Source organism: Ambystoma mexicanum, chromosome 3p (genome assembly GCF_040938575.1).
Source record: "Ambystoma mexicanum isolate Mex_15411 chromosome 3p, UKY_AmexF1_1, whole genome shotgun sequence".
In the NCBI taxonomy this organism is placed as follows: domain Eukaryota; kingdom Metazoa; phylum Chordata; class Amphibia; order Caudata; family Ambystomatidae; genus Ambystoma; species Ambystoma mexicanum.
In genome coordinates, this window is record NC_090925.1 from 385,865,273 (window position 1) to 385,885,296 (window position 20,024).

The following is a 20,024-nucleotide window of genomic DNA, read 5'->3' on the forward strand; positions in this document are numbered from 1 at the left end:
TGTCCACCACATACCTTTTTTCTGTCATTTTTTCAATTTTTCTCCAAAAGATGGAATTTTTCCCTACATATTTGTTGCCTGACCTGCGCAAATCACCCCCTTCCTAAACTTGGAATGTTGTCTACATTTCAGAAATGTATGCCTTTCTGTCTTCCCATTCAGCTTTCCTACCCTCCTCTTCCATTCCGTCCACGCGTGTCCCATTGGAAAAAAAGGTCAAAATCGCCTACCTCTCACAAAACAGCTGGTAACCATATCAAAATATGTTTTTTTGATTTCCACTTAACCTGCTCTTGGAAAGCTTGGAAAATGGCGAATTCAGCACAGCAAACCATTTGTCTTCCTAGCTCTTACAAGGAAAAAGCCACAGGTTTCTTTGTACATCATTTTATTGGAATTTTCTGAAAACCCCCCACATTTTCTCCCTTTTTGGTTATTTTGTCTCACGCCTCCTAAAGCAAACTAGGATTACTTGCTCGAGATATCTCATGTAACAAAAAAGTTACAAGGGATTGAATGGCGATATACCAAAATCACCAAAAAAGGCCTTGGCACTGGGATGAGGGAGGGGGGGCGAGAGAAACCCTTCGCAGTTTAAGGGTTAATCAATTCTTTAGGTTTGGGTGCCTCTACTTTTTATTCTTCTAAGGTCTATACATTCGTACCAACATGTTTCATTCCTCACTCTTCAGTCATTCACATCCTATATACAGGAAATTCTTCAGGAGTATACACTTCAATAACTATCAGTCATCTTTTTTCTCCTTTGCTCTGTTATTTTCTTATTAGCGCGGTAATTGATTTAATTCAATTCCTTGCTTTGTAGGTTTTTCCATCAGACATGGTGTCTTCATGGCTCCAACTGTGAGACAGAAGTTTTCTTGTTCAATCTGAATTTTTGGAAGATCATTCCTTCTTTTCTATCTGGACAGTATTCCATTCATTTACTTTTGGTTCCGTATTCCTCTTTTTCTATGAAAAACAACACGTTCCCATTATCGTCTATGCGTGTATCCTAAACGTTGTTCACTGGATTTCTAAATGTCAATGCCCAAAGTTTTTCCCATCCCAGTTCTTATTACAGTGTATTTACTGCATCTTTATTGCTGATCTTGAAAGCAGTCCATGCGTTCCAGGAGTTTTAGCCCCGCGAGCGCAATGTGTAAAGTTTCTCAGCGCTCACTGTTTGTCCTCACGCTTACTGCCCGCACAGTTGATTCTTTCATGTTGTGTTTCTGTGTTCCCGATGTTCATATCGAAAACAAAGTAACATGAAGGAATGCAGAAGGAGTAAACATGAGACCCTAGCGTGTCTGGGACGATAAGGTGTGCATTGCTTGAACAAAAACATGGTTGGTTGTTTCTCTCCCTCTTGTTTGAAGTGTTCTTGTAAAAGCCTTGTACATCACGTACTGGGTAAAAGGTTTCCTACCAAATGGGACAAGCTATACATTTAATTGTTTTTAGAGCAGGAGGAGATTAAGTTTAGAATGTCATCACTGAAAATGGAAAGAAAGCACGTGGGGAAGGGGATTGTGTTTTGTCCATTTGTAACAGAGGATGTGTGATTAAGTAAATTGCTCAAATGAGTATAAAAGTTGCAATTTTGTTGAGCAATGAAAGGAACTGTTAGTTTTCAGCTACACAAGGGGGACTAAACCCTTCCGGGCCGACAGCATGCAATAAATTTGCTTTTCTTACGAAGTGCATTTACTTTCCGGATTTTGGAGTAACATTCCAACTGGTTGTATTCTGTGGGGGCTCCACTGATTCGGTCGAGATTCTCTTGATGGCTGGGATGTGCCCTTACCAGAGTATCAATGATTCTCTCTAAGCGAGATTTCAGAGATACAAGGCGGGCACACCATATTTAACCTGGAGATCCCTTGTTTGAGGGATTCCGCAAAACGTTCACTGGTAGCGGAAAAAGTTATTCCTTGTCCTCTGAACCACCAGGGAGAGCCCGCGCTAGGGGACAGGCTGAAAAGGTTGGAAAGAGATCTTTCATAAATAAGGAAGGTTGTTTCCTGGCCGTTCCTAAAGATGGTTTGATACCCAACTGTCCTATATGGGCTAGATTATCAACAGGCCTGGACATGTAGTGATTGGTTGTGGCCCGACTATCTTGTCACGCACATCCCACTTCTGACACCACTTGAAATAAGCCAGAATTAGGAGATGGACAAGGTGCCATATAGGTCAAAAGGATTTCTTCATTTGGAAGCTTGTAAAACCTAATCTGTCCCTAGATATCCTGTTCCTACTCTAAAGAAAAGACGTCTAAAGGAGTGCTTGTCAGGATGTCGAACACATAATTCCAGTCCATGATCCAGAAACATTCTGGCATCACTTCTGTCCCTACCACTTTATACCAAGAAAAATAACCAGTCTCTTCACAGAAAGGTGCAACAAGCCATCGCGTGAACAAAATAATGGTGGCTGGTTCCCCATCCCCACAGAAATGTCTTTCACAAAAGATCAGGGCCACCTCGACCCTTTGCACAGTTCTTAGTTAAAATAGCAAGTTTCTCCTATAGATTTCCTTCTTTGGGGTTGAGCCCAAGTCTTCGGTTAGTCTCTTTGGATTTTGCAGCTAATTTGCCTCAGTCTTAGGTCTGCATTCAACTTTTGGATATTTCCTGATATGCATGTCTATGACAGGTATTTTCCTGTCTGGGGTTCCCCAGCCAGGAAGCTGCACGCTTTCCACTTAAAGTGATCTCTTGGTCATTACACCACCCTGGGGTCTCTGATTGCTCATCCCCACCCTGTAGGCCCCATCTCACCCCGTGCTGGGGTGTGGTTACTTTCACCCCTCCTTGCAGTCGCCTGGGCCCCTCTGCCCAACACCCTGGAGTGACTGCATACCTTCTATGTCTGGGTGGTGCTCCTATGGGTGGGCTTCCCAAGAAGGCAATTCAGCTCTCTTCTTTGGATTTCTCTATGGGGTTTGCGTAGTTTGGAGGCTTGGCTCCCTTCCTCCACTGCACTCACCATGGGTGCATATTATCTGCGCTATAGTGGAATACCTGCTTTTAGCAGTGTGTGGCCACCTCTTGAAATCCCGCTTTCAGCCTCTGCTACCTACACTCGCTGCCTCCAAGCGCCCCTCTGAACAATTTTCTTGCAATATAGCCCACTGCCTGCTCAAAACAGAACAGGCACTATTGAGCATTTGGGTAGAGGAAGCAGTCAATGTTAAGGAACATGCATTATGTGGATGGGTTGTTATAATGCTGTTATAACTGTGCCTTTGAAATAGCTATAAGTAATGAGGGCGCACAGCCTGAAGATTGTGGACATTTAAAGCAGCTGAATCCATGAAAAAATGAAAGCAGATTTAACAGCACGAAACATAGGGTGATTAAGATATGAAGAGTGGATTGAGGCAGGGGATATCCCTGTATTAAAAAGGAACTGTCAGTCATTTAAGCTATCCCCACTAAACAATGAAAAGGATGCATGTCTTTCAATATCGACATTTTAGCATTAAAATCAAATACAACTGGATGGTTCATATACAACGACAGGGTTCAAACACTGAAGAGTTTTTGGTTTTAGGAGTAAGAACTCTTCACAGACCTACTATATTTCAGTTAGAGTGGCAAGATGCAAGTGTGACCATACCACTTTTTTGGGCAATTTAAATGTGGGAAACAATTTCAGTAAGTGAAATTTCATATTTCTGTTAATGAAATTTACATTTGCTTTTTACTTCTACAAAAATACTTATTTATAGATACTTTATGTTCCAATATAATGTTATGTCACCCATGCCTCCATTTTTTTTATTTCCCAAAACGTCATTTGAAGTTCGACAGATTTGGTGCACAATTCCATGAAATGGTTTACATCGAAATTGTCCAATTTCACAAATCCCAAATTTAAATCTCACAGACGCCAACAAAAAACCCCAAGCTAAAGTGAGAATATGATATTAACTAGTTTAGATATACAAAAAAATGAGAACTTCTCGAAATTACTATGAAATTCACAATCAAAGTGGCTGGGGACTCGACCTCAATGATTGTGTGCATTTCTCTTAAAACAAGGAGGCCAGGGGTTCACTGTTTTAAGGTTTCAGGTGTAGTGGGTGAAGGGAGAAATTACAGAATGACACTCCATTCCAGTTTGATTCTTTTATACCAAAGTACTTTTTATTGCTAAGGCAGCATACAAAATAAAAGCAAAATAAAAAAAAAAATCAGTCCCACTTAACTAAAAAGAATGGCAGAGCTCAAATATTTATAGAGTACCTGAGCCTGGTGTCACAAGGCCAGTTGTGTTGCACTGTCAACGAGGGATACGAGCCTTTCTTAGCAGGAGATCCGAGTAAAAGGGAGGAATGTAGAGCCGGCCACAACCCGAGGGCAGTATTTGTTGAGTGTCCAGCCTTGGGCTTTCCCCTTGTGCTAACATGTTACTCGGCAGACAACTTAACACGGGCCATGCCCCAACAAATTGTTCGCCAATATTCTCGTGTTTTCCAGAAATACTGTGCCTGTGCCAGACAACCCATCAAAACACACCCAGAAAAGAGCTGCAGAAACTTTTCACCGCAACAAGGATAAAACACAGAGGGAGAAATTTGCCTAAGGGGTGGGGTCACGACATTGCCGCTCAGATGCTGCCATGAATGGTGACAGAGTGGTGAAAGGGGCAGAAAGGATGTGTTAGGATTGTTAACCGTATCAATTTGAGGTGAAATATTCGTAATTCACCAGGTGAATCAAGGACAATCTTTAAAAGTGACTCAGTCGATGGGTGAGAGGAAAAGAAAACTACATTTACTACTTATTCGTATTACAATTGATCTTTTTCAAAACACAGCTATTTTATGTACCATTAAGGGCCCAAAGTTCCTACTACAGTAACGTTCATGTAAATACAACATTAAAAGGAAGGAAAATGTATCTTGCTTCAACATATGTGGTTATCCACTCAGTGACTATTTGCTTGTCAGACATGATGTGCCGTGCCTCTATTGTTGTCAAATGAAAGCAGCACCTGAGGTTTCGACTAGTTACCTTAATCATGAAATTGGAACCACTACTTTTAGTTACATTTTACGCCAGTACAACCTAAAACGGTTGGTAGAGGTGTGGTCCCAAAAACTTAAACGTGGCTTACATCTCCAAAACATTTAGAAGATTAACACATTTTTTAACATTGCAGACTACCAGTTTCCAACAATTTATAACAATAATAGATTCTGACCATCATCTGGTGTAGTGTAGCGAGCAAATTCTGGAAAGTAGTCTTCAATTTTAGATTTTCCTGCTGAAACCTTGTCAGCCAGCAAATCTTGTTTATTCAGAAAAAGAATTACTGAAATGGTCCGTAGCCACCTGAAAAAGAAATGTGAGACATCTGAGAAAAGTTTAAACATTCATTTTACAATGATCATTTAAAAAAAAAAAAAAAAATGTTATTCATTTTATTTCAACAAACAATACAAACCAAACTTGCAGTGCATACAATAACATTATAAACATAAATCACTTCAAAATGTCCACTCCCCTTCCCTCCCCCCCTTACGAGCCTATTCCCTTCCGTGTTCTGTTTCTGCATCTTGTGATAAGGATTCCTCCTCCATGTTTTCCGTTGGTCTTGTAACCCAAATATCTCCGCTATTAATTGTTTCCAGGCTATCAGGGTCTCTGCCTCTTCCCCCCCACCCACCAACATTACTTGCATCTTGCCATACTGCAGTTTCCGCCTCGGCCCATATCTGTAGATCTTTCCACCATACTTCTATTCGTGGTCTCTGGCAAGCCTTCCACCCCATGGCAATTCTCCTCTTTTCAAGTGCATACGCTAAATCCTTTAATTTACTCACATGCTTGAGTTTACATGGTCTCGGAAACCCTCCCATCAAACAGGCCCACACTGTATCTACCACAATCTTGATTCCTTTTTCGGCCAACCTGTGCGCCACCTCACCCCAAAAACGCTCAATGACTGGGCATGACCAGAACATATGCACCATTCCAGCATTTTCCTCATCACATTTGGGGCATGCTTGTCATCCTACATTTTTTAATTTGGCTATTCTCTGGGGCGTCATATATGCCCTATGAGTTACATACAGTTGTATCTCTTGCAATCTTGCATTCCTCGACACTTTTTTGTGGTACCCTTGGGCCCGTTCCCACATCCCATCACTCATTGGGGCTCCCACTTCCTCTTCCCAGTCCCGTCTCCGTTGTGCCACCTCCTTCCTCACCTTGGACATCACCAGCTCTCATTCTGGATATCTCATGTCCCCCCTCTGCGATAAAGCACTAAGATCTAGCTTGATAAAGGCTGAAATCCAGGCACCTATAACTAAGATAACGCACAAGGGTACGATTCCGTGCCAGAACTGTCCGCATTGTGCTAACATAATTAGAGGGAACAGCATTACACACCCACATTCTGGAAAACCAATTTGGTTGAAACATTTGTGTATCTGTGATGCTACAAACGCGGTGTATGGACTGAAATGCCCCTGTGGCCTGTACTATGTGGGGTTAACGACTAGGAAGGTGAAAACACACTGGTCTGAGCATAAATCAAATATTTGCAATAATAATCAAAAATCTCCTTTTGCTAATCATTTCCACATAGCTAGACTCTGTAGCTCATCTTAAATGCGTAATCCCTGAGCAAGTCAAGACGAGCCCCGGGGGGGTGATCTTCACAGAAAGCTCCTTCAAAGGGAGATCATGTGGATTGATCTATTGGACTGCCTTAGCCCTAGAGGCATGAATGTTGAATTTGATTTGATGTGCTTTATTTGAAACGGTTTTGTATATCTGTAAACATTTTGTATGTGGAGATGTAAAAGGTACAATGATGAGAAAATGTAGTAGTTTTAATATGTTAAAGTTCGATACATTTGTGTTATTCAATTGATGAGGTACATGGCTTTGTGAAAATGCAGTCACCTTTGAGATATTATTGTTAAATATGTTGTCCTTTTGAATGATGAGCACAGAGTAAACGCTTTGACATGCTGAACTTGGATGTATAAAGAAAACTGTTTGTACTTCAAATAGCATGCATTACATTTTGTAATTTACAAGTGGAAATTCGATGTCGTTACTAAATTTCATGTATTACTTGATCGGTTACTTTCATATTCGGGGGAGAGCCTGTTGGAGTGCAGACATCTCTACCCATTGGGGCACAGTTAATTTCAGTTTTCGTGTTTTAAGTTAATGTTTCTGATGGCTAACATGGGCACTGGGGCAGATCTTGCTGATCTGCCCTATTTCCCCCTCTGCTCGGTCAATTTTTTAAGTATATGCAGCATTGCGGGTTTGCTTAGTCGCTATGGACCTTTTGCCGTGTCTATTGGGGGGCGTGCTCCTGCGCTGCACCCTTGACAGACGAACAAGTTACTTCTTACCTTGTAACGTTCTTTCGACGGGATGTTCCTCCGACGTATTCCTCATCTTAAGATATATCCTTCCAGCTCTGCTGGCCTCGGAAATTTTTTCTCTAGAGGGCGCTGCGCGTCGACGTCCCTCGAGTCGATGTCCCTCGACAGCCGCTGTATCGACGCTCAACGTCATCCTGACTATAAAGGCCGCGCGCAGCGTCCGTTGCTCAGTTCCGTTTTGTAGCCCACAGTATTACTGTCTGGACTAGACTAATCACCCTGAAGGAGCGTAAGCTGCAACAACAAGGGAAATAGAACTGCGGGGATGGATGGGAGGGTCGATGAGGAATACGTCGGAGGAACATCCCGTCGAAAGAACGTTACAAGGTAAGAAGTAACTTGTTCTTCGAAGGGATTGTGTCCTCCGACGTATTCCTCATCTTAGATAGGCTCCCATAGCAGTATTCTATATTCGGAGGAGGGAGTACTGACTTCACGCTGTCTTCTATTGATGAATAGAATGCAGTACAGCCCTTCCAAACCTAGTCTCTTGACTGGAGGAGGAATCCAGATTGTAAAAACGTGTAAAGGTATGGACAGACGACCATGTAGCGGCCGCACATATGTATTTAACCGGCATGCCTCTTTTGAGGGCCGATGAAGCTGCAATACCTCTGGTCGAATGAGCCCTAAGGTTTTGAGGGGGCTCTTTCCCTGCCAGTTTATAACATTCCAGAATGGCTGGAATGATCCATCTGGAAATGGTCTGCTTAGTTATTGGTAACCCCAGCTTGTGACCTGCGTAACCTACAAACAGCTGGTCTGCCTGCCTTATCCCGGCTAGTCTACTAATGTAAAAACTTAAAACCCTCCTAGGGTCTAGTCTGTGTAACCTCTCTTCCTCTTTCCCCGGGTGAGGAGGAGGATAGAAAGATGGTAGGGTAATCTTCTGAGTGATATGGAATTCAGAAACCACCTTTGGGAAGAAATTAGGCTTCACTTGCAGGACAACTTTGTCTTTGTGAAAGATTGTATGAGGGGGTTTACAAGAAAGAGCTTGTAATTCGCTCACCCTTCTAGCAGATGTAAGTGCTATTAATAAAACAGTTTTAAGGGTAAGGAATCTTAACAAACAAGAATGGAGAGGTTCGAAAGGTGTACCCATCAGGAAAGTTAGTACTAAGTTTAAATCCCATAGGGGAACTTGGAATGGTCTTGGGGGATAAACATTGGTTAACCCCTTTAGAAACACTATTACCAAGGGTAATTTGAAATAGGATGGTTCTTCCGCAGTACGCTTAAAGATAGATAGCGCTGCGAGATAACCCTTAATGGTGCCAACTTGAAGGCCTGAATTTGCCAAATATAGTAGGAAGGACAAAACCATTGGTGTACCACATGAAAAAGGGTCGATATTCTGTTCTCTACACCAGCTGCAAAATCTGTTCCAACGGCAGCGGTATAAAGACTTTGTTGCTGGCCTCCTTGCCGAAAGCAACACCTCCATATCATCATCAGGGAGGTCCCAATCCTTGTACCTCAGCCGTTCAGAAGCCAAGCGTGAAGGTTGAGGGTTTTGATGTCTGGATGGAGAACCTGACCTCCCTTCTGTGAGAGTAGGTTCTCTCTGAGAGGAAGTCGAATTGGAGGGCAGATGGACAAGTCTAGAAGGTCCGGGTACCACGTTCTCCTAGCCCAATCCGGGGCAATTAGGATCATGGTTCGCCGGAATCTTCAACCTCCTGATCATTTGAGGAATGACCGGGACCGGTGGGAACGCGTACAGAAGCGGAAACTCCCAGTCCACTATGAACGTGTCTCCCAGAGCTCCTCTCGGAGGAAATTCCCTTGAGCAGAACAGGTCGCATTTCCTGTTTAGGCTGGTGGCGAACAGATCTACCTGAGGGGTTCCCCAAAGGGCGAAGATCTCTTGAAGGACTTCCTGAGCTAGCTCCCACTCGTGGGAGACTGTTCTGCCTGCTCAGAGCGTCCGCTGTCAAGTTCTTCTCTCCGGCTAGGTGAACTGCCGATAGAGAGATTCCTTCTTGGATTGCCCAAAACCAGAGCTGCATCGCCTCTCTGCACAGGGGTAGTGATCCTACGCCTCCTCTTTTGTTGAGGTAATGCATGGCCACCGTGTTGTCCGTCATTATCAGGATGTTCTTCCCTTGTACAGCTGGCAGGAAAGCCTTCAACGCAAGTCTGATGGCTCTCAGCTCTAACAGGTTGATGTGTAGTCTGGACTCCGATGGAGACCAACGACCGCTGATGGTCAAGTCGTTGGCGTGGGCTCCCAACCCCGTGAGTGAGGCATCCGTGACTACTGTTATCTCCGGCCAGGGTTGCCAAAACTGTTCTCCTTTCAGAATGTTCTCCTGACAGGCCCACCACTGAAGGTCTCGAGCCACCCTGCTGGGAACCTGAAGAAGATCTGTCATTCTCCCTGAGAATTGTGACCACTGAGTCCTCAGTGCCCACTGGAGGGATCTCATTCTCAGGCGAGCCTCTGGCACAAGGAAAATGCAGGATGCCATGAGGCCCAGCAACCTCAAAAAGTCGAAGGCTGGGAGACGTTGGGCATGCTGGAACTTGGTAACCATCTGTAGAATATCTTGAGCCCTCACCTCTGGTGGCGAGGCTTTTCCCAGGGAAGTATCCAGGATCGCTCCTATGAACTGGAGTCTCTGCGATGGTATCATTTGTGACATCTTTAAATTGAGGGAGAAGCCCAGTCTGTGAAGGAAATGGCACACGTGATTTAGCTGGATCTGAGCTTGCTCCGGAGAAACAGCCCTGATCAGGCAATCGTCCAGGTAGGGGTAGACGTGAATCCCTTCCCTCCTTAGACTTGCAGCCACTACCGACATTAACTTGGTGAAGACCCTCGGGGCGGAGGTCAGCCCAAATGGCAGTACTCGAAATTGATAGTGAGAGTTGCCAATTGCGAACCTCAGGTATTTCCTGTGTTTGAGATGGATAGGCACATGGAAATAAGCGTCCTGAAGGTCCAGAGATACCAACCAGTCCTGAAACTGAAGGGCCTGGAGGATCTGAGAAAGAGTGACCATCTTGAATTTGTCTTTTCTGAGGAATTTGTTCAATTCTCGCAAGTCCAAGATGGGTCTCAGTCCTCCGTCTTTCTTCGGAATGAGAAAGTAAGGGGAGTACCAGCCCTTGTCCCTCTCCGCTACAGGTACCGGTTCTATGGCACCTTTCTCTAGCAGGTCCAAAATTTCCTGCAAGAGGAGCGGGTCTGGAGCTTTCTGAGAGCTGATCCCCGGTGGATGACTCTGAGGTATACGTAGGAAAGGCAGGCAGTAACCTTGGGCGACTGTTTCCAATGCCCAAGCATCTGACGTGATAGCCTGCCATACCGTCAGTTGTTGAGTCAACCTGCCTCCTACAGGTGTCCTGTGAGGGGAGTCCTCAGAGTGGTTTTGGGGCGGCTGATGCAGATGCCGATGGTAAAGAGGCACCTGCTGTTGCTGCGGCTTTAGAATATCTACCCCGTCCACCTCGGGTAGTTCTTCTTTGACCCCTTTGAGCCGGTCGTCCTCTACCTCTTCCGAATGCGGAGTAGAAGCGAAAGGACTTGCCCCTCGCAGAGGTTCCTGTGGGACAAAAAGGAGTCTGACGGATTGCAGCTCCTAGGGATTTTGCTGCAGCTTTTGAAGTTTGCAGTTTCTCTAAACTGTCATCCGCCTTTTTCCCGAACAAAGAAGAGCCATCGAATGGCATGTTCAAGAGCCTGGCTTGCACATCTGGGGCAAAACCCGACTTTCTCAACCAAGCGAATCTCCTGGTTGATGTACTTGCCGCCATTGCTCTGCTGATACTGTCAGCCGAATCAATGCCCGTCTGGAGGGATTTGCACATAGCGTCTTTACCGTCCTGTATAATATTCAGGAACGCATCCCTTTCTTCTCCCTCCGGGATGCAGTCAGCCGCTGTAGAAGCACACTCCCAAAGTGTATGGCTGAACCTAGCAAGGGTGCAAGTAGCATTAACAGACTTTAATGCCATGCTACATGCTGAAAAGACTTTCTTTGCCATAGCATCATATTTTTTATCGTCCCTGTCCTGTGGGACTGTAGGATAAGCCGTCTTGACATCGGTAGAGGATGCTGCTTGTACCACCAGACTTTCTGGGGATGGATGTTTAGACAAAAACTCTGGGTCTGTGGAAGATACCCTGTACTTTGCAGACAGTTTTTTATTTACTGCTGGTATTACATCTGGGGTTTCCCAGTTTGTCATGATCTTTCTCTGAAGAGCTTTATGAAAGGGCACCACAGGATCCTCTTGTGGGCCTTTGTCGAGAATATCCGTGAGGTCATCTTGCTGGAAAGATTGTGAAGCTGCAGACCACCCCATGAACTCTGTAATCCTGGCCATTAAGGCTCTGTAGGGGGTTTCAGCATGCTCCCCCGGGTCTGGCTTAGCAAACTCCACCTCAGGGGAAGTGTCTAACCCACTTGCCTCATGTAAAGAATCATGAAGATCCTTTAATCTGTGCTCTTCAGAGGAAACTTCCTCTCTAACTGGGGTTACAGGTCCCTGTAACTCAAATGTGTCTTGTTCAGACAAATCACCCTCTTCTAAAATTGAGGATATAGTTCTCAATTGTTCTGAACTCATAAAGGGAGTAAATCCCATTTCCAAGGCAGAGGGTGCCGAACTTGTCATTATTGGCCTCGAAAACGTCAATGTCGTCGACGTCGAAGGCTTCGAGCGTGGCGTCGAAAACAGAGGTGGAGGCCTCGAGGACCTCGATAGAATTGGAATTCTACTTTACAATATCGACGCCATCGACGTCGAGGGCCTGGGGATAGTCACTGGATGTGTGGTCACAGTGACTTTTCTTGGCGTCGACGCCGGTGTCGAGGCCGGCGTCGAGTCGACAGACCTGTGTGTCGAAGGTCCCTTCGACAACGGCGTCGAAGACATCGACCTCGACGGAACCGTCGAGGAAGGTTTGGAGGTCATAGTCCTGCTCGAGGGTTCGAGACGCGCTCGAGAGGTTTCTTTCGCCGGGTACTGCGACTCGCAGCGTTTTTGACCTTCGGGTCTTTCGACCAGAGCATCGCTCTCGGCAGTCTTCGAGGGGGTCGAGGCCGCTTTCTCGAAGATGCTCATCATATTTTTTCGGAATTCCTCCCATTCAGCCCGGGAACTATGTTTCGTGGGGAAAGGGATTCTTTTTGGCGAAACAGAGGAAGAGGAAGACGGAGAAGGGGATCTTCGACGTCTCCTCTTCGAGTGCTTCGATCTCGAGGAGTGATGAGACCCACTCCGAGACCTGGAGCGCGAATGGTGACGAGGAGACGAATGTCTCGACTTCGTCGACGAAGAAGAAGCTTTAAAAGTCTTACCTTTCTCCAGCTTCCCCCTACGCTCCTTCAGGGCCTTAGCTGTCATGGACATACAGTCCTCGCATTCCGAACAATGGTGTTCAGCTCCCAAGCACCACAGACAATTTCTGTGAGGATCGGTCAACAACATCTTTTTCCCACAATCTCGACATTTTTTGAAGCCGGATCGAGGAGTTGTCGGTTCCGACGAGGAAGCCATCGAGTACGGATCGAATAACTCGAGGAAAATAGGATTAATCTGACTAAGAACTGAGCAACGGTATTCCGAGGCACTGAGTAAGCGCGGAAAAACGGAACTGAGCAACGGACGCTGCGCGCGGCCTTTATAGGCAGGATGACGTCGAGCATCGATACGGCGGCTGTCGAGGGACATCGACTCGAGGGACGTCGACGTGCAGCGCCCTCTAGAGAAAAAAATTTCCGAGGCCAGCAGAGCTGGAAGGATATATCTAAGATGAGGAATACGTCGGAGGACACAATCCCTTCGAAATTTGTTTACTCCTTCCTTGGTATCCCATGTCTGCTCATCCACCCCTCGCATTGCCCTGATGGTTTGTCTGGGGGTCTCACTTTTATATAACCAGGTTAGTAACCGGCCTGACTTGTCACCTTCCGCATTCTGTCTCTCCACATATTTCCTGCATTCTTGCTGTAATTTGTATATGGTCTCGCCCTCCTCAGGGGATCTCGTACCCACCCGCATTATTGTTTCTAACTTCCTCTCAGCGGTGTGTAATTCCCGTATCATGCCACCTTGCAGACCTTTCGATTGCGATATCGCAGCTCCCCTCGCTACTAATTTAAATACATCCCACAGCATTCCGGACGATGCTACATTACCGGTATTATGTTCAAAATACTCCTTTATTTCCTCCTTTCTCAGGTCTTCTATGAACACTGTCTTTTAAAGCCTCAGCCTGAGTCTCCATGTCGGGACTCTCACCCTGGGAGGCAAGTGCTGCCATGTTACTATCAGCAGGGCATGGTCCAGGGGACCATAGCCTTATAGTTTACTCGCGTCACTTTTTTTCATAGATCCGGTCCGATAAATATATATAATTTAGTCTGGTGTACAGGTTTTGTGGGGCTGAATAGTGAGAGTATTCCTTGTCCTGCGGGTGGTGCATTCTCCACACATACATCATCCGAAAATCCCGTAACAGGGCACCCAGGGCCTTCGCTGCTGGGGTAGGCCTTCCAACCTTCTCATCCGATCTGTCTAGCCTCGGGTCCAAGGTACAGTTAAAGTCCCCTTCCCCATATGACTGTCCCGTCCATGTATGGGCCCATCTTGGTATATAGACCCTTAAAATAGATTGTAGTGTCTTGGTTGGGGGCATAAACATTAATGATGCTCACTTTATTTTTCACCATCCCCCTTATCAGCATCATTCTCCCGTCTTTATCTACAGTGGACTGTAATAACTTAAAGGGGTCGTGTGGTGCTATCCATGTTATGAATCCTCTCGGATACAGTGAGTATTTAGTCCTTTTCCATTTTCTTGTTACCACTTCCCGTTTTTCCCTGGTCAGATGAGTTTCTTGTAACAGTGCAATGTCTATTTTCTGTCTCTTCAGATACATCATGACCTGTTGCGTTTAATGTAGTTGTTTAGCCCTCTCACATTCCAAGTCACTATTTTCAGGTCCCCCATCCTAACCGTTTCCTACCCAATCTCCGCCCCCACCCTCCTCATTTTACTTTGTGGCTTGTGATTGTAGGCTCGCCCCTTTACAACTCCCCAAAGTCCCTTCCCCTCCCTCTCTACAAAAACCCCAACTTCTCCAACTCCTCCCTCCCTACCCGTCCCAAACTGTTGCCCAGCTCCTTCCTTGGATCTCAAGCTACCCCGCATCTAGTCATTTTCTCAGACTCAGCCGATACTCTGAGCTCCGTAGGGGGATACTGCTCTACTAGTAGCCCAACTAAACTAACTACTGGGGGGTGATAATGTGTTCCCTCCTTGTCTTCCGCATTTGCCTCACAGTTTACTACACACCCTTGCATCTTAAAACTCTTCTGTGCCCATATTGTCTTAAACTTCCCGTAATACTGTTTTATATTCTAGTCCAAAAGTTCATGTCATAGCTTATATAAACATCAATGCCCCCGATCAGTTCAATGTACGTCTCAGAGAAACCCAGGTTCACTTATCCAGTCTGCTCGCCGTCTAGTCTTCTGATCCTGCCAGGCAGATCCGCGCGTCCAGCCATGCCGTCGCCTCTTCCGGAGATTCGAAGAAATGCCCCGTTATTCTGCATCACCTTCAATTTAGCCGGGTACAGCAACATGTATTTATATCCAGCCTCTCGTAGCCTCCTTTTAACGACACATAGTTCAGCCGCTGTCTCTGTACCAAAAAGGTGTAGTCTGGGTACGCTGTGATGGTCGCCGATCCTCTACTTATGGTCCCTCCTTTGCAGAAGTGCTCCAGTATCTTCTCCCGGTCTTTATAGTTCAATATCTTGGCGATGAGTGGCCGGGGAGGGGCTCCCAGAGGCGGCCTCCTGTGCGGCCTCTACAGTGAATCCCTGGGTGTGTGTCCCACCATCTATCTCCTGTAGCAGCATAGTCTCAACATAATCTGTGAGATCCGAGCTGCCTTCTCCCTCTGGGAGCCCCACGATGCGTATATTATTCCGGCGCACCCACCCTTCCACCTCCACCACACTGTTTTCCAGGTTGCGCACTCGTAGTATGATGACCTCCTTGGTGTTCATGGTGCAGGTACCTGTGTTAGCCTTCACATTCTTTTCTAGTGCACCTGTGCGCTCTGCCAGCGTTCTAACATCTTGCTGTAGAAGGTTGACATCCACACTGACTGTGTAAATTTTTTGTTCCAGCGAGATTCTCAATTCTGCGATTGCTGTGTATTTTACATTCCCATGATGTTTTCAACTCTGCTATTTTATGATCGTTCCGTGTCAGGGGTCATTTCGCCCTGCATGTCTTGCTTTTTGGGTCTTACAACTTCCATAGCCTGAGTCAATTTGGCAAAATCCTCCATTGTTGGCCGTTTCCCCTTTGATTTTGGGCCCCTTTTCTGCTGCCAAGGGATCCCTCCCTCCTGACTGTGGCACTGCGCCAGCCAGCACCGCTATATTGTTCACCATTTGTTCTGTTGCGGCGCCGTCTCGGTGCCTCGTCCACTTGGTATGCCCTGTGCCCATCAGCAGCCATATGAGCTCCTTCCTGTCCACTACTGCACCTGCGCCTCCACCACTGTGTCCTGTCTCTTGGCCACTGCACCTTGTGCCTGGGTCGCCAATTTGCTCACACTGCCTTCTGGGGGCATCAGTTTTGGGTGCAGTCTCCACCCGATAGTGCCTCTACCTGTGGATCCCCATTTAGCACTTGTTCATTCACCCACAGTGTACCACTGTTCCCCGAACCGTACTGTCTGTGGTGTCTTGTGCCACTAGAGGGTTGTATCATGGACCCCCAACTCCCATGCAGTCCTCACTTGTGGCCGGGACAGGCCTGGTCTGTAGGCTCCTGCTAAGCTACTGAAAATACTTTCCCTCTCCTGTGCCACAAGGATGCTGTTGCACACTCGTGGAGTGTGTGTTTCCCTGAGGTTCACCCTCTGTAGCGTCTCTCTGATCTTGCCGTGCGCCCATGCAGCACTGGTGCAGTGAGTATTTTCCGTGCCCACGTCGACTAGTGCAGGAACCAGCTGACCGGTGGGTGTGAGTTGAATTATGCCTTCCCCCGGTTGCACATCACCAATGGCTGCAATCTGCCACTTTGTTTTGCGTGCTACATTAGTCCCACTAGTTGCACCTGTAACTGTTGAGGCAGCCCCAATGTTTCTCCCCTTCATGTACCGTTCTTGATCACCCGGGGCTCGCCTTGCTCAAAGCTCCGTACCGTCTGCTGGCCATCGTGCATTCCTGCCGTGGCTCCTTACTCCGTCTGGGGTATCTCAGCCTGCAGCTGCTCCTACGCACATACCCGTGTCTTGCTTTGCAACATTCTAACTATTATGTGGGCATCTGTTGCAGGAGTACACGATGCGCTGCCGTTCCGAGTGCAGATATGATTTTTGTTCCTCTTTCATCAGCTGCTACATTGTATCCAGGAGCGTTTCAATGCCATAAGCCGGGTTTTCCCAATGGCTGCTGCCATATTCTGCTTCCAGCTCACAGGCAGGGGAGCGCCTTGCTCCTGTCACCGTGCGTCGTTTCCGATCCGCACACCCCGTGCCAGGGTCCGCCCTCTGCCCCCCTCTCAATCCTTGTTTGCACTGTCCAGACACTGTGCAGTCCGACAGCTTAGTCACGGTTCACTTCAGGACTTATTTGCTAGTATTCCACACATCCCTGGAAGTCTGTGTCATCGCTCGGTGGCAGAGCTTGCTCCTCTTGTTGCGCTGTTCTCCGCGCCTCAGTCCGCAGCAGTCCGGGCACCTACATTTATATTCATGTTCAGTCCCTTTGTCTTCCATAGGTTGCCATCTTGGGTCCTTTGTCTGTGACCCACAGCAATCTCCTCAGGGCTCCGTATTTGTAAGCCAGGTTGTTTCTCAGTACGGAATGCACATCCAGCCGTGCCCTGCTGTTTTATTTGCCTGTGCCTCCAATTTCAGCCGAAAGTGGAGATCTAAGGGGGGATTTCCTGCTAATTCCAGAAGATCTGGAAACCAAATCTGGCAAGGCCAGAATGGGGCTAATAGAATCATTGTCAAGTTGTGTGACAGTTTGAATTTCAGCAAGTTTTGTGAATTAATGGAAGAGGCGGGAAGGCATAAAGTGCTACATTCGACCAATCCAGATGTAGAGCATCTCCCAGGGACAGAGGACCCTGACCTTGCCTTGACGCAAACTGTAGACAGTGAGTTTTGTTGATTGGCAAAGATGTCTGCAGATGGATGGCCCCACTTCTAAAATATGTGTGCTACTGATGGTTTCAGCTCCCATTCTTGCGGAGCGGACTGTAACCTGCTTAGTTTGCCCGCCAGGACGTTTGCCCCCTCGAGATGGGACGTGAACAAGATAATGTAATTTTGAATGGCCCAATACCCAATTTGGTCTGCTAGGAGACAGGATATGGGAGTGAGTCCCCCACACCTGCTTGTTGATATAAAACATTGCAGTGGTATTGTCTGTTTGAATTTTTACTACCTTTCCTTGAAGTGAGGGAAGAAAAGATTGTAGAGCGAAAAATATGGCTCTTCGTACTAGGACATTTATGTGGTCCTTCCTTTCCTGAGAGGACCAAAGACTGTGGGCTGTTAGGCTCTGACAATGGGCTCCCCAACCGTAATCTGAAGAGTCTGTTATGACTATTTGCTGAGAGGGAGGTTGAAAGGGAAATCCTGTTAGCAGATTCTCTGAGGAGTTCCACCAGCACAGAGAGTATTGAACTTGGCCTGCAATTTGGATCTTTGTTTCCTGTGGATCCAAGAGCGGACTCCAGTTAAAAGCAAGATGTCACTGGGTTGTTCTCATATGGAGTCTTGCAAGCAGGACTAGGTTTATAAAAGAGGCCATAAGGCCCAAGAGCCTTTGAAACCACCAAGCTGTAAGTGGACTTGTGAGTGGAGAACCAAACAATGGTTCATTGAGTGGCTTCCACTCTTTCCAAGGGTGGAAAGACTTTGTGCAGAGTAGTGTCTAGAACTGCTCTTAAAAATTGGTTCATTTGTGAGGGACTGAGTTGGGATTTTGTCACATTTATAGAGAAACTCGGGTTGAACAGAGTATGGCAAGTAATTTGCAACGTCTGAAGTAATATCTCCAGAGATTGGGCTTTGAGAAGCCAGTCGTCTAGGTAGGGATATAGATGGACTGTCTGCAACCGAAGGTAGGCTGCCACCGACACCAGAACCTTTGTGAAAACCCTGAAACTGAAGTTAGTCCGAAGGGTAGACCTGTAAACTGGTATGGAGAACATCCTATTGTGAATCTCAGAAACTGACTGTGGAGTTTGTAGATGGGGGATGTGAAAATAAGCATCCTGTATGTCTACAGATGCCATCCAATCGTTTGGCAGTAGGGAAGCCAGAATCTGAGGAATGGTTATCATATGGAAAGTATCCAGAGACAGAAATTGGTTGATTTCTGAAAAATCCAGAAGTGGACGGATCCCACCTGATGTCTTTGGGATCAGGAAGTAACAAGAGTAAAATCCCCGACCCATTTCCTCTTGAGGAACCAATTGTATCGCAATACTTTTTGGAGCTTTGGAGGAGAGGAAGGTGGAGTAGCCTGAAGGGCAAGGCGGTAACCCCGATGAATCATATTTAGAACCCACTACTCTTGAGTAACGGTTTTCCAAAAAGGGAGGAAGTTGGAAAGCCTTCCTGGTCCCGGGATGTATGCTCCTGGATGATGGTTGGAGCGGAAGGTAAGTATATGCCTGGGGAAAAGTCTTTTGACTACTTCTGCTCTTGAGCAGAATTGGAGGCAGAGGGAGGGGCCGATTTATTCTAGGGTCTATACCGTCTTTTTGGAAGAGTAGTACGATTTAGCAGAAGTGGAGGAACTGCTCTTGCCTTGTGTACATGGTTTAAATTCCTGGAAGTTTTGGTGATATGGTTGCTTCACTGAGATGGAGCTGAGAGTTTTAGCTGCTGTGACACTGGCTTTACATTTCTGTAGGACCTCATCTGTAGATGGGTCAAACAACATTTTGCCATCGAATTGAAGGTCAAGCACCTTCTCCTGGATATCCTGGTGAAGGCAAGAGGCAGACAGATATGCGTATCTCTGCATGCAGACTGAACCTTTTTTTTATACTTGCGTATTTGGTCGTCATGCAACCGTACACACGTTTTTCTCAAATCATTCTAAAATATAGTTTCTTGTACTACAATTTAAAACAATATAAACATTACATTCAACATAAATCTCACATTTGTGCTCCAAACACTTGAAGTGTCCATTTCTGTATGAAATCATAGTTATCGACTTTAAAAATCAAAACCAAGATTATTGCCAAGTAACATTCCAAAGGTCAGAGTATTCATCAAATCAGTAAGGGATTGAGAGTCTCTACTTAGCTGCATCTGTTTCTACTGATCACACTCAAGCTTTAAGACTAGTAAAAACTAAAATCCCGGGGTAGCACGGAAGCCCCGTGGGACACTACACCTTCCAGCAAAGGTGCCGTGATGCGCGCCGCAGGGGCAGTGGCGCAGAGGCAGCGCAGACAGGGTGCACGCCGGCAGTGCCCGCAGCAAGGAGAAAGGTGGGGTCGGGCTACACCAGGCCTGGGCCCCAACAGAGGAGGCCGGGAACCTCACGCTGAGGGGAGAGGAGCCCGCCTCGTAGAACAGGACAAA

At 46.4% G+C, this 20,024-nt stretch overlaps 1 protein-coding gene across 2 annotated transcripts in view; it reads right to left on the minus strand.

Annotated features, from left to right (window-relative positions):
• GNAS (GNAS complex locus) overlaps positions 1–20,024 on the minus strand; it is a 2,205,902-nt gene that overhangs the window by 206,620 nt on the left and 1,979,258 nt on the right. For both annotated transcript variants that reach the window (XM_069651056.1, XM_069651057.1), the window contains exon 10: positions 5,218–5,348. In XM_069651056.1, the coding sequence (XP_069507157.1) occupies positions 5,218–5,348 (131 nt within the window). The remainder of the gene's footprint in view (positions 1–5,217; positions 5,349–20,024) is intronic.